General features: G+C 39.5%; 1 protein-coding gene and 1 long non-coding RNA gene across 5 annotated transcripts in view; one reads left to right on the forward strand and one right to left on the reverse strand.

Annotated features, from left to right (window-relative positions):
* LOC145444182 (sodium-dependent glucose transporter 1A-like) overlaps window positions 1-15,384 on the reverse strand; it is an 87,353-nt gene that overhangs the window by 4,399 nt on the left and 67,570 nt on the right. Inside the window, exons 1-6 of one of the 4 annotated variants that reach the window (XM_080322111.1) lie at window positions 10,832-11,120; window positions 7,619-7,799; window positions 7,017-7,133; window positions 4,002-4,109; window positions 3,182-3,318; window positions 30-129 (exon numbers count right to left, since the gene is read on the reverse strand). In XM_080322111.1, coding sequence (XP_080178237.1) covers window positions 30-129; window positions 3,182-3,318; window positions 4,002-4,109; window positions 7,017-7,133; window positions 7,619-7,799; window positions 10,832-10,897 — 709 coding nt within the window. In that variant the 5' untranslated portion in view covers window positions 10,898-11,120. Of the gene's footprint in view, window positions 1-29; window positions 130-3,181; window positions 3,319-4,001; window positions 4,110-7,016; window positions 7,134-7,618; window positions 7,800-10,831; window positions 11,121-15,384 lie in introns of those variants that run through there. The other 3 variants (XM_080322112.1, XM_080322114.1, XM_080322113.1) reach the window with 3 other exon arrangements.
* Window positions 5,174-15,384, forward strand: part of LOC145444194 (uncharacterized) — a 79,411-nt gene continuing 69,200 nt past the window's right edge. Inside the window, exon 1 of the long non-coding RNA XR_013916634.1 lies at window positions 5,174-5,475. This is a non-coding gene — a long non-coding RNA (uncharacterized LOC145444194). The remainder of the gene's footprint in view (window positions 5,476-15,384) is intronic.

A 15,384-nucleotide genomic window follows, 5' to 3' on the forward strand; every position in this document is an offset into this window, starting at 1 on the left:
TATTTGACAGTCACTAAAGTCATTCATACCTTCAATTTTAATGAACGAAAGGCCTTGAAGAAGAAAAGACGCGAATAGCATCACGCAGGCCACGATAATATACGCCCATCCCACCGGATCGAACCGCACCTAGCAAGTACACACATAAACACAGTTGATATTGCTTGAAGTCCGCACGCTCGAAGTCCGTTGCTACCAGAGATGAGCATGGATTAGGATTAGGTTTTGAAAAAACAGGATTTGTGAAATTTTCTCGGATTTGGATTGGATTTGGATTAGACATTTTTTCAGAACGGATTAGGATTTGGATTGGATTGACCTATTTTCTGGGAGATTGAAATGTCGTGTGGCGAATGGCGACAAACTTTATTCAGATCAGTTATTAATGTATCTAAGGTCACTAAGTTATCTTGAATCAAGTGAATCGTTGATTGTGAAATAAAATTTTCGAATCCCTCCATTGCATGAATTGGTATTTTTTTTTGAATTTCCAGTTGGAATCGGATTAGGATTGGACATGGACTTGAATATGTAAAAGTTATGGATTAGGATTTGGATTTGGATTTAAAGGTTCGGATTTGGATTGGATTAGGACATAGAAATTTCAAATCCGCTCATCTCTGGTTGCTACTCAAGCAGGAGTGCAAGTGACGCCGTAAATTTCCACTACAATACAAGTAAAAGTAGCCATATCCAAGACGCGTGAAAGTACTTCAAGTGGAAGTACAAAATGAAAGCTATGAAAAGTACTCAAGTAATGTATACTGTATAGTTTCGAAGAGTAAATTTGGTTGCGGGCCACACACTTTCGGAAGTTGATCGGTGGTGGTGGCACAAGTTGCGACTAAGGAATATCAATAATGACGCTGCAAACAGGTAAAATATTGGAAAATGTGCAAAGAAGTTATTGTGATGGGTATTTAACGCTGTTCTTATGACGTTTTCAAAAGTATAATAGTGATTATAAAAAAAAATATAAATGCAACTTTTTACTGCAACTTTTATTAAAATTAGGTGCAACTTTTTCGGGATATTAGTGCAACAAAAACTTGCTCTAATAATAAAAGTGATGCAAACGTAGCCCTTACACTGACTAGATCAAAATCTCAAGGGTAATAGGTAAGTATAGTTTTGCCGAAAAAAACTATTTTAAGTAGAAGTGAAAGTATTCTAAACTCGAAACACATAGAGTCTCTTGAGTAAGCAGTGCAAATAGGCAAAAATGAGTAGGCCTGTACTTCGTTACTGGCCACATCTGTCTATCCATGTAGTAGTATTGTGAATTATGCGAGACATGATCACCTGGGTCATGTTATATCAAAATTAAATAGTCAGTACTGTATATTTCTTCACCATAATATTAAGAATGATTCGGTATTCCCTCTGTTTTTCCCACATAAAAGTAAATAATGTGAGTGTATGAACGATTGAACGTGAGTAGCCTATACATGCCTATGGTATATATGGCACCAGTGACGTGCGGTGAGGTTCATGGCTGGTGAGGCACACCCCCTCCCCCATCCACACACAAGCACGCACGCACGCACGTAACAATAGCTGCGGTTATAGAGAGAATTTTCTTTGCACACTGATAGCCGTTGCAATTCCATATTCTGCAATACATGTAGGACTGGTCGCTATTGTGCTAAATGGACAAGTTTAGACGGATAGTAATTACTATCTCTTCAAGTACCGGTATCATTACTCGAAGCACACGAAAATAGCCTCCTGTTAGTGTGACGATAGCAATTGATTGATACCAGTTAATATGAATTCCCAGCTATTTATGATGAATTGCATTGTTGCAGGTGAGGCACGACCCGCCCGTGCCTCACCTGTGCCTCATATCTCCTTTCGCGCTGTACTTTTTAATAATAGTTATGTAAATTGATGATGTTGGATGAAAAAATGGTTCAAATTTAGTTATTTATGAACATCGATCTGAAACACCAATAATCATCGACTCATCGAGGGTTTTCTCGATTTTCACTTACTCACCCAGACGACAGGTGAGGCACTGCCTCACCTGCCTCATTGGACCGCACGTCACTGTATGGCACACATTTGGGCAAACTTGCTCGAGTCCGTATGGCCTACTCGAAGGTTGCTGATTTGGAAGCCTGATTTGAGCCAGAAAAGGAGTACATACAATTTTCATATCGCTAATCAGTGTGGTGGTCATTCGTCTCCATTCAAGCCAAAAATAATTTCAATACTCAAGTCCGAACCCGAAAGTTTCGACCTTTGAATTTGTGAAAAGGCGCGCTAAAAAGGGGGTTTGTTTGCAGCAATAAAGGTTCAAGTATATGAGAGTTCAGTTCAAGATACTATCCGTCTGTGGTTAGTACATCGTTTGTTGTGGAGTTATTACGATAGGACAAACGCCGTTAATAGTCTTACAACTTGCAATCATCCCACGAAGAGGGGTAAGCATACAGACGGCTTAATGGAATTGGCATTTAAAAAGGATGGAGTTTCGAGTTCGAAATTGGCGGTGATTTAACCCCCACCCCCAATCCCATCACGTGGCTACGCCACTGTTAGTACTGATGAGTGATGACTCTAATCTACCAATGGCTGACATCGCACAACAGAACATCGGTACGCGTCCATCGGTACGCCAGACGACACGCGTTTTCTGTGTAGCGAGATAGCGTAGTGGTATCATCCACAGCTGCAACACCACCGACCGACCAAGGTCGACTTCAGAATTCCTACCGAAGTGTTGGGGGTTTATCTAGGCTCCTCCTCGCCATCTCATCCGTGTTAGCGTTGTCTTATAAAAGCCGAGAAGTAGGGCCGTGCTACAAGCCGGCAGCTACGGAATAAAATTGAAGAAAATTGGCCTGGTGTAAATGACCACGACGTACGCCATGAATAGGCCTACCACAAACAACAATAACCATAACAACAAATGTTTTCTAGTTGTTCGGAAACCATTTTTTCAAATGCGCTACTAGAACTAGAACTAGAGCTACGCACGTTTCAGAAGCTGTAACGATATAGAAGCACAAATAACCACCAAAACAGTATTTAGTTGACCGTCAGCTAACTAGATTGGTTGTTTGCCTTTGGGCGGGACAAGAGCTACAGACAGTAGCTTAATATATATAGGTATGTAATCCATTTTCTCAATAAGCATAATTTCGTAACCACAAACAAGCTTCAACCTTATAATTACCGTAACAGCCGACGAAGTCGTCGACATTAATTCTGTGGTTGCAGAGACGTTGGGCGGCATCTCTGTCGGTCCGCCAGAGGATGAACATTCCGTCTCGGATGAATTCTGGTGACTTGCTCTCGCCAAAAACGGGTTCGCTGTAAAGGCTCGCGTTAGGCTTGAACATTAGGGCTGTTCAAAAATAACTTTTTTTTCCCGATTCAAGTCGGTCACCTCTTAAATCGTCAGGTTGCAGTAGAAAACCTTGCTCACCAAATTTCACTCGATTCCAACCGGTAACGGCCTCCGCAGACCCAATTAAAATTTTTAATTTATTATGGAAAATTAAAAAAAAAAATTCCAAATTTTTTTGCCAACCCCATGAAATTGTTGAGCTGTCTTCAAAGATGTTGCAAAACAAATTTGAGTCAATTCCGACCAGTAGAAGCGGAGTTATGTGAGTTTTTCGAAGATAATCCTCGGATTATCCTTGATCGGTGATAATCCGCGATTTATCAACGAAAAACTTACATAACTCCGCTTCTACTGGTCGGAATTCACTCAAATTTGTTTTGCAACGTCTTTGAAGACAGCTCAACAATTTCATGGGGTTGGCAGAAAAATTTGGGAATTTTTTTTTTTTTTAATTTTCCATAATAAATTAAAAATTTTAATTGGGTCTGCGGAGGCCGTTACTGGTTGGAATCGAGTGAAATTTGGTGAGCAAGGTTTTCTACTGCAACCTGACGATTTAAGAGGTGACCGGCTTGAATCGGGAAAAAAAAGTTATTTTTGAACAGCCCTATTGAACATATTCCGACAAGCATCGCCGCTCGCTTACCGAGAAAGGGGCACAAAAACGCCCCGACGCTGTAGGATAAATGGTAAAGTTGAATGTAGGAACGCGACGACTTTTCTCCCCACAATCGTAGAATGACGGCCTGTATGCCTCAAGGAAATTCGGTGACAATCACCTTGTCTGCCCGGCGTATTGTCATTGTACTATGATGCTAACAAGCTCTTATATACATGTACAACATTGCAAACTTGTAGATTTACCTACGGTCTTCAGGCACCCAAACACTGTATCTTTATAGTGTGAGAATGAAAACCACATGTGGGCGACGCAAGAATCGATCTATTGTTGGTGTTTATGAAACAAAAAATGAGGTGCTTATCAGCTAACGACATTTTGCGCCACGGTCAAAGACATAATGTAGACGATACAATACAGACGATAAAATAATGACACATATCAAAATGGAGTAAAATCGATCCATCTATAATTTCATTGTTAAGTTTGTTTACCTTTTTTAGGTTTCCAGATCCCAACAGTGTCAAAGCCTCCAGTTAGGTAACTAGTAATAAATATTTTACGGAAGCTATATATAGCAGTGTTGGGATGACTCGATTCAGACTCGTTTCAGCTTTTTCGTATGACTTGACTTGACTCGAGTCACTTTGGAAAATTGACTTGACTTGACTTGACTCGGAGCTTCAAAAATGGGCATAGGCTCGTGACTCGGAGTAAAGTTTACGAGTCAATTTCAAGTCATCAAGTAAACACTGTCGAATAAATCACTGTATCTTGTGTATGTTCGGATTGTTCGAGATAAGCCGGTGTCACTTGTGAGAGCAACCAGTCATTCACTGATTCTACGTTACACTGATCCTCCATCGTTACATCACATATAAATTGACCGTAAACTAAACGATCACAGCTTACGTTGTCGAAGTAGTAGTAGTAGAATATCAATCTAAATAGCAATGTGTCTCTGTTTCTTAGACGGCTTAACGCTTATGTTGCGCAGTGCTCATATTTACCGACCCGCTAGTATGATTTAAATCGAATAAATATAGTTTGTGTAGGCTCTTCTACCATATCAATTTGTTTCAACTTCTCGAAGCTTCGCATTAGGTCCTATATTTTGGATGATATAACTGACTGCATCATGTAGCTGTACACTGTACAGTTACTCCCGTATTTTTCATTAGCAGTTCCACGGGTGCGTGAGGGATACAGTGTCTTTTTGCATGTATATTTAACTCGATATTCGTTATTTGATTCAAGATAAATGATCCCTTAATCCGTCTTTCACGCAGCTAGCAAAATGTAATGACTTTGAATCATCACTCGTACTTCAAAAATTCAATTTGACTTGAATTGTGACTTGACTCGTGACTTGACTTGACTTGACTCGACTTGACTCGAGTCACCTCCAAAAAACGAGTGACTTGACTCGAGTCAAAATGTGCAATGACTCGAGATGACTCGTGACTCGAAGGTAGTGACTTGATCCCAACACTGATATATAGTAGTGAGATTGGTGATTCTGAAATGAACGACAGCTGCTACATTACATATTCATTAGTCATTCTAGTAATGTCGAGATTTTGATCAAACAATAACTCGCCAAATTTCACTAACAGATGCTATACGGACGAAGAATATCATAAAATGATTACGATGAAACTATATGCACCAACGATTATTAATAGTCGGCAACCGACTTGTCTTGCTATTCTATGCGACAATCCTGCACCAAATGCCGGAGTTCAATAGCAGAAAATGGCAATGACAAAAACATGATATCTGGGGTTCGAGTTCAAAATATAGTGAGTTGCAAAATTTCATAAATAGGGTAGCATTCAAAATAATGATAGAATGCGATAGAACGAAAAAAACGGTTGAGCATGCGACACTTTAGCATGCGTCACTTGATTATGTTACTTTATATCTCCAAAAATAACCCTACTGCTTGACTCACACCCAACTTTGAACCTAACCCAACCCTAATCCTAACAATATCCCATATATTCAAGGGTTCTATACCAATACCGAGAAAACCATTACCGAGAACGGACATTACCGAGAATGGTCATAACCGAGAATGGACACCACCGAGAATGGACATTACCGAGAATGGCCAATGTCAAGAATATAGCTTACTGGGACTGACATTGTCGAGAAATTTATACCTGAGCATCGATACCGAATGTGGCAACGCCGTGATGCACTCACACGACCTGCGCATATGCATAACATGCCTGCATTGCATATATTGCATTCTCGGTAATGTCCATTCTCGGTGGTGTCCATTCTCGGTAATGTCCATTCTCTGTGGTGTCCATTCTCGGTAATGTCCATTCTCGGTGGTGTCCATTCTCGGTAATGGCATTCTCGGTAATGGTTTTCTCGGTATTGTCCGGACACCATATTCAAGTGTCTCCAGTCGAAATGTCGCCTGCTCGTTAGGGGTGTTTAAAATTGACTTCTTTCTCAAATTGTTTTGGCTACATAATAAAATCGTTAGGTTACCTAATTTAAGGCGGCACACCACATTTGGTTCAATTCCAACCAGTAGCCGAATTGCTTGAATAAAATAGTATTTACGGTGGGCACACATACATTAAATATTTAAAGAATTGGCCACCGTAAATACTATTTTATTCAAATCCAAATTTTCCGACGGCAATAACTCCACTTCCACTGGTTAGAATTTAGCCTAATTTGATGAAAATCGTCCTATAGACAACCTAACAATTTCATGGGGTGAACAGAGAATTTTGAAACTTTTTTATTTTTTTTATTGTTATATAATAGATAAAAAAACTCTCTTTTCCTGTAGCAATGCGGCTACTGGTTGGAATTGATCTAAATTTGGTGTGCAGATTTAAATTAGGTAACCTAACAATTTTATCAAGTAGCCAGTACAATTTGAGAAAAAAATCATTTTTGAACGCCCCTAATTCTTATAGCACACGGACCAAAATGCTAGGAGCATGAATATCATCTATGCAATTTCGAAATACCCATAGTCCATATATATTGTGATTGCATTGTAAGGGAACATACCAACGTCCAGATATCCAAATACCAAGCCCCCAACGATGACATCGGCGATGAGCAAAGGAAAGCTTCCTATCCACGGGATAACCAGTTCGGTTGCAGCCAGGATGCTTAGAGCGAGCCCTGTTTCATACAGTTGAACAACTAAAATATTTTGAGCCTTCCTAATTGGACTAGAATTCGAATTGTAGCTACACAGTTTTTTTCAATTTAGACTAGGATTATAATGATTGAATTCGTACTTAGAAATTGAATTAAATTCCGAGTCAGGAAATAATACGACAAAATCCATCCACGTTCACTTCATATTAATTCAGAGTTCGTTCTTATAATCACGAGAATGACAGCTGTCTTTACACCAAGCTTGTCTCGTTTCACACTATTCGGTTCTCTTGTAGCATTTTCGGGAAAACAAATTAGATTAGAATTAAAATTAGAGCATGGAAACATCCCACAAATGATATTAGTATTAGATGACCGGCATTTCGCTCTAATTGGTTTAAATATACAATTAGCATTATCCAATTGTCGAAGTCTGCCTTGTTAAATCAAGTGTCGACTCGAAAACAATGCGTCCATCTGAAAGATATCTTGAATATTCCGCGTACCGAGGGATAGAAGTTCACGAAAAAACAGTCCAGTAATCCGCCTCATGAAACCACCCGCGACTGATCCCGCCAGAATACCGACGGATCTGCCGGTAAAAGTCGTGGAAATCTTGTACACCTCGGCGTCCACGTTTTGTGCAAGATAGAGCAGAGTCGGCCCAGAGAGCGCACTGTATGCCCCCTGGAGAGACGAAAATTATTGTATTATTGTACCTGATGCCAATTATATCGTTGCGTTTAACACTTCATGCAACACGCTCCAGAAAGCATAGTGATATCACAGGATAAATGGATGAAGTCACAAAAAGCAAGATTATAGTAGTCTGTGAGTCGATCTTACATAATACACGATATTTGAGAAGGAGACATTAATGCCTTCTGTGAGACATTCATTACATATTCAGTAGGGCGGTTCAAAAATAACATTTTTTCCTTAATCTTGCGGGCTACATGATTAAATCGTCAGGTTACCTTAAAAAACGACGCACACCAAATTTGAATTCATTCCAACCAATATTCGCGGTTTACGTAGAGTTTGAAAATTTTGAATTTGCCCAGAAACACAAACAATTTTTTTTTTCAAATTTTTCTGCTAACCCCATGAAATTGTTGGGCTGTCTTCAAAGACTATGCAAAACAAATTTTACTCAATTCCAAGCCGTAGAAGCGGAGTTATTCCAGTTTTTCGATGAAAATTCTTGGATTATCCACCGATCAAGGATAATCCCAGAATTATCAAAGAAAAACTGATATAACTCCACTTCTACTGCTTAGAATTGAGCCAAATTTGTTTTGCATAGTCTTTGAAGACAGCCCAACAATTTCATGGCGTTAGCAGAAAAATTTGAAAAAAAAATTTTTTTGCATTTCTGGGCAAATTCAAAATTTTCAAACTCTACGTAAACCGCGAATATTGGTTGGAATGAATTCAAATTTGGTGTGCGTCGTTTTTTAAGGTAACCTGACGATTTAATCATGTAGCCCGCAAGATTAAGGAAAAAATGTTATTTTTGAACCGCCCTAATATTCAGTTTGTCTGTCGAATGGACTGTAGTGTAAAACATAGCGCGGTCAGTAACCGCCTTCAACTTCTCCGAATTCACAAGTGGTTTTGGTTCGGTTAATTAGTCTGCAGAAACAAGTTTTCGCTCTTTAACCTACTATACTTTCCTTTTACGTTTAAATATTGTCAGGTAGAAAGTATGTACTATTTTATTTACTAATATAATATGAAGCAGTAGAAGGGATTTGTTTCATGTGGAGAATAGGCTACACCCTAGTATCACGCTGTAGATGTGTACTGTACTGTTTTTGCGCCCGCTGATTTGAGGCATTCTAGTTTCTAGTTGCACAGATCCACACTCATAGCAACAACAAAATATGTGGAATTGTGCATTCACAGTTTCACACCCATGTACCACCCGTGATATACGGGCGTGAATCTACACCCATGGTTCACGGAATCAATACATACCTCAGACTTACGCCGCGGAATAAATCAAATACAACATTGTAATCCAAATTCTGCTTGCATGTATGAACGCAGGGCGGTGTGCAGTTGTGCACGAATGCACGTATAGGATATATAACGGCGATGTAATTCTGAGTTAGGATCTGTCTCCCTGATACACACTCTTTTCGCTAGGAATGCACTCTACAAATTTTAAAATTATCACCTACAATTAACCAATAATATTGCGCGCCGGGGTGTGCTTCTAAAACTACCTACTGTATTACTTTTCAAATCATGTCATTTCTACTACTCGCAGCTGTTTCGACAACTTTCGGATATCGCTACTTATAGAATTGTGTGTTTGCAATGTCATATCTACTTCTTCTCGAGTAGCACCTGATGCATGGATCATGAATTTTACCACATCTTTGTATATACTGCAATTTTATCAGCAAAAGATAGCAAGGTCCTGAGTAGTAAGTAATTATTGAGTTTAGGAATTACCGTACTTATACATGCAGTGGTCGCATGCTAATAGGTTCACGGACCAGTATAACTGTCTACTGTCTATAAAGTTTTGTAACAAAACGACTGAGAAAAGATTGAATCCTACCACTGCTTGTGGATCTAATGTGCACCGTGTAGTATCGTTCAGATATGCTGTATTGTGTATAACATGTATGACCAACACTGTATAAGATTATTCATTCGCTAAAAAGTACAAAAGATAACTAGAAACCTAACATATACAATACTATCCAAAACCGAATGACGACACGGCGAAGGTTTCTTTGTAGGTTATAGGTTAATCGGCAGACTCCCAGCTCATGTAGATAAATGTGGATGCGGTTTGGCATTCGATGTAAGCAGCCCGCGTTAACCTTAACAGGTCTGCGTCTTGCCGGTGAATTGGCACTGGTAGCATTGTGGAATGTAAACTGCGGTAGCCTAAACTAGGTTTGTTGATAAGATGAGACACCTATATTGGATTGGCAATATGAAACACCTTAGGAAGTAACATGTAGACGTCCCCCATGGCTATGTGTACATATGTCAAACGGTCTAGTTCTAGTAACAATCACACAGTGAACTTGCGGATAGGAAGAATATGATGTCAAAAGACATTGGATTATAAACGAAATCAACAATAAGATTTCACTCCATATACAGCTTAGATCAGAGGTCTCAAACACGCGGCCCGCGAGAGCATTTTGTGCGGCCCGCGACGGCATTTTCGAATTTCAAGTATATAACAATTTATTCAGGGGCCATATATCTTTCTTAGATACAAGAACCTAAAGTTCACGCTAAAACTACTATAAAAATCACTGAAATCTCTAAGCCTGTATTTACTTCACATACATGAGCGTAACCAGCTGGATCACCATTTGAGGAGGGAGCTTTCAGCAAAGACTTGATATCACGGATATACAACGACACAAAGCACGACAGCGTAGTCGCGATGGCGAAAATCAAGTAGGCCTATGCGGTGTAAGATCATATACAGATTCTGAATGACATTTGCTTTTGTACTTTTATGCCTCGATTGCCAATGCACTGGCACAAGATGTTATTTCTCTCGCGAATATCCAATTATGAGGATAGCCATGTGTCCATTTGATTTACCAAGTCAAACTACACGGCAACTTACTGTTTTGTTGTACAATATGCAACGTTCCACGTATACAAAAACGGTCAGCAACAAACTAAGACTAAGATTTAATCTATATCATCGCTAAGAGTAATATTATTCAACTTACCATGGACGCTCTTACAATTGAAATTGAGATTAGGAAAATTCCGGTCCATCTGTTTCGCACACGCATCTTACTAATCTAAAAGATTGATCGACTGGTATTGAAGCACTCATGCAGTTTGAATCTATAACTCGTCTCTTATATACGATTGCACCGTTACATGTTTGCTATAGACGCAAGCAAAAGAGCAAACAAAGTGACTGTGCGTTCACTCACGGAGTGTAGCTCATCAATTCTAAAGTCCAAATAAATCAGCGGTTTCGTTTGGTATTACTGCATCTCCGAACGCACGATTGTATGTAATGGATAGTCTCTTTCCAACGCAACTTACAAGTATCGCAATATAGTTGGCACTCAAGAAAAATTGACGTCATAACTTACTACACAATTACTAGTATAACTATAGATTTCCAACCAAGTAAAAAATTAGGTATTATATAGGCCTGATGTTGCGTTAAAAAGAACTTTGTCACATAAATTGGCATTCAAGTGTTTGACTCGATTCGTAGAAAATGCATAGCTAAACTACCGCACCCCAAACCCCCAAATTTGGCGGCCCGGGGTAACAGGTGTATTTTTGAGAAGATTTGTTCAACTTGAAGTTTTGTCTTCGCACTTCACACGATTTATTGTCCCCGGATTTCTTGATTTTAGCATGGATTACACCCACCCTAAAAATAAAAAAGATACGATCAATTACGCATACGGAAATTACTCCAATTGTATTCGCAATGATGAGAGAATGGTACATTCCTAGTATCGCTTGAGGCTGTTGGAATGTTTTCATCTAGAGTTGAATTCATAGTGTGCACTTGGCACCACCAGTCTTTTCAGGATGGAACATACCATACCAAGACAGATAACGTTAAGGCCAACAGACTATACTCCGTAAGCACATCGTAAGCGATAAAGGCCTAGGCACAAAATGATCGGTGCATGTAGGCCGAAACGTTTTCGATACTGATGTCTCAACGCGCCCAAATAATAGCCGGAGACGAGTAGCCCTGTCCTTGCAAAATTGACGCCGAGGTTCAACTGGAACTCTTGCGCCACGTATACGCATGCGTGTCGCAGAATCAGTTATTCTTCTCGTTTGGTATGGCACTTGTGAGCAGACTTGGACAACAAGACAATTTTCAACTTTTCAAATTATATTAGAAGTAGAATCATAGTTTGAGTTTGAGTAAGAATTTCGTCATTTAAAATCGCTACAAGACTGCGATACATTGAAAAAATAGGAAGGTGTCGAAACGACTTGGAGTAATTTGACATCGGACACCCATCTAAGCGTAGGCGATGTAAAGAAGAGGCATGCACATTGAATGAAAAGTAAAATAAGATAATGCAACAGGACATGCGACGGGACGAGATGGCATTTGACGGAAGGTGAGATCAATATGTCAGGTCGTGGTCTGGTAAACTCGGAGACTGAAAGCTACACTGTTTTTTTGGTAAAAAACACCAGAATTGGAACTTTTTCACTACACAGGCTTTTCCAAATGAGACTAAAATTGGCATTACTGAATCTGAGAAAACTTGGACATTTATTGAATGAAGTTCACTTCATACGTAATCAGAGCTCATTCTCAAAAGCACGAAAATAGCAAATGTTTGTACTCCAAACTTGGCGCGTTTCAGACTATATAGTTCTCATCTGTCATTTTCTGGAAAACCAGACATTAGACTAGAATTAAAATTAGATCAAAGAAACATATCATATATTACATTATAATTAGATCGCCAGCATCTTGGTCTAGTCTCAAGTCTGTGAGCAATTCCAGAATCTGTTAAGTAGCCACAATTTCTACTGGACTTTACGAAATAACAACATACTTCAACATAGTAATTAATAACTGTGGACCCACCCGAAGTTAACTCGCGAGAACCGCACGAATAGTCTTAATCGTGCGGCATGAACCACGGACGTTGTTGATGATGTATAATTATGTGCCAACGATTTTTGAACTTGCCATCAGTTTTAGCTGTAAATCTGATGCGACATCATAAATCGTTGGCAAAATATGTAAGTACCAATATTATTGACCACAGTAATCCGTTATAACTTTGAATGATTTTCGCGCTTCGCAAGGAATCAAATCCGCTCTAAGTTTGATGACATTAACTTTCGCCATTTTGGTGTGTGGTGAGCCGATAGACATGAATTTGTTTTCGCCGTTATCTAAACCGGTTCGTTCGCGAATTGTGTAACAGCTGACGTACTTCGATACTGAATGAGACTGTACGTAGTGTACATGAGTGTTTGTGTATAAAGGCTAGTGAAGGAATTCTTCTGATCATAATGGGGCTGCTTAGCACCAAGAAGTTGTATTGATTACACGGAGGGGGCCGAAGACCATCGCTGTTGAGGGGCCTGACAAAATGTTATTACGGACCTGTACGCAGACCTCTTCGTTCTAAGTCGATAACTCTCTGGGATTTTATGTTAGATACGATGAATCACGCATTATTAGAGAGTCACCAACATCGAAACGCAGCCCCCTGCTATAGCTCTAACCGCCAACGTTACACCCTAAGAGCAGAGACTAGCTGGTTTTTAATTTTGAGGAATAGGGTTTGAAAAATCATGCGGTCACTACATATTAGTTCATGGCACCGAGTTTACAATTATTCCAGCATGGAGAAGACACATTGATTATTATTAAAACTCCCAACATTGACTTGCGACAACGGTGGGATTGTCGCATCGCTAAATCACTGTGAGACAATATATGAAAAACCCGAAAAAGACATCGAAATATGTGAAGAAACAAATCATGTAGAATATCGCCGACTCAATCAAATAATTGACTCTAGTCCAAGGCAGGTTTATGCTTCAGAACAGCTTGGCAGGAAGTACAATACCGTACAATATTCATTTCAACTGTACGCAGCCTGTACGCAGCTCAGTGTACGCAGCTGGTAAATTACATTATTTCGTGATATCATATGCAATTGTTTCTCATCCTTTAGTTAGCAGTTGGTAATGGACTTATTTGTTGCTTTTCAAGTAGACAGAGTGATGTTAACATGCATTCAGCTTGGGATATCCGTCCATCTATACTATATAATGATTCTCGAGGAAACCGCCGCGATATTTTGAATTGGTACTTCCTGCGAGATGCTTACAAATAGTGCAGTGCACTGCACATAATTGCAGGTGCGTAGCCAGGAGGTCTAGGGGTCGAGATTGAGAACCACTGTGTTAGATGGTGGTCCGTTAACCTTGAGCTCTGATTAGTATTTAACATGTATACATATATCCTATCCGTTGGTTATTTCGATTAGGCCATAGGGGTGGTCAACCTGCGGTCGTACAAATGTATACAGCCGTAAAACAATAATAATGCGGTCGACTACACATAATTGATACAGCGTGTTGGCGACCGTCAATATACTATTTGAATTAACAAATTAGTTACGAAATCTTTGAGTTATTTTAATGCAAATTAAAAAAATTCTTCGCAGTCAGCGCGATTCAGCGTGACTTGGATTTTGGTTTTTAATATAATAGCGTCTTGCAATCTGAGCTGCCCAGGTACGTTTGGGCGATTTATGATGATTCTGACTATATACCAACAATCCTGATGGAAGGTCATGAAATTGTAATATGCAACAAAGCGAATAATAAAAGCTGGAAGATGAGTCATCCATAATTTTGTGCACAAATTTACGAAGACATCCTCTCCATCAGCTCCACCGGTCAATCTGATCACGTGGACTGAGAATGGATAAATATGTGACAGTAATATGTGAAACTTCCAATATTATAGACGATATTCATTGCTGAGGTTGAGAAAATTTTCTGAATCTGAATCCAAATAACTTTTTCTTAACATTTATAATCGCGATTTCGGTACATATATAGTAAGCTTACGGAGACTTACTGCTTACTACAACTAGCAGCTTTTATACCCAAAGTATATCTCAAGAATTCAGTGATTCATAATTCCACAAGAGCTCTCCTCTCCGTCGTGCGAAGCTCCCGGTAGCCAATTTAACATGAGTATTTATCGTCCAGATGAACTCTCCGCTGGGATCCGGCCGTATGCTATGTATATGTAATCGAAATTCGGCAGTGCATATCATAAAGGTTGAACACCCCTGCAAGGTTTACTATGGAATCGGTGCAATATGTTTTCAGGGTTGTACGAGGATTGAGTAAACGCTAAAAGGATGTGCCACGACGAAAAAGATTGCGGAGCACTGCCTAGTCGAGTCTTGTTACTTTTCATGTTTAAGAAAATGACTAGAGTCAAGTCAACTAACGAGAAAACCGCGACTTGAATAATCACAAAGATTCAAATATCATTTATTTTTATTATTTCGCTACTTGGTTGGCCACCGCCCTCGCACGTATAATTTCACCACAGTTCAACATAATGTCTTCGGGTGATAATGCCGTTTATACACAACGTCTTGTGTTTGTTTGCTTGCTTGTAGTTTGTCGACTATGATGGTCATTCACACCAGGCCAATATTCTTTATTTTTATTCCGTATCTGCCGCCTTATTGTAGAAAGAGCTCTAGGCTTTCTGTAAGACACCACGTATGCTGAT

Source organism: Botryllus schlosseri, chromosome 8 (genome assembly GCF_051294905.1).
Source record: "Botryllus schlosseri isolate E-star chromosome 8, Bs_hap1, whole genome shotgun sequence".
NCBI classification, from domain to species: Eukaryota; Metazoa; Chordata; class Ascidiacea; order Stolidobranchia; family Styelidae; genus Botryllus; species Botryllus schlosseri.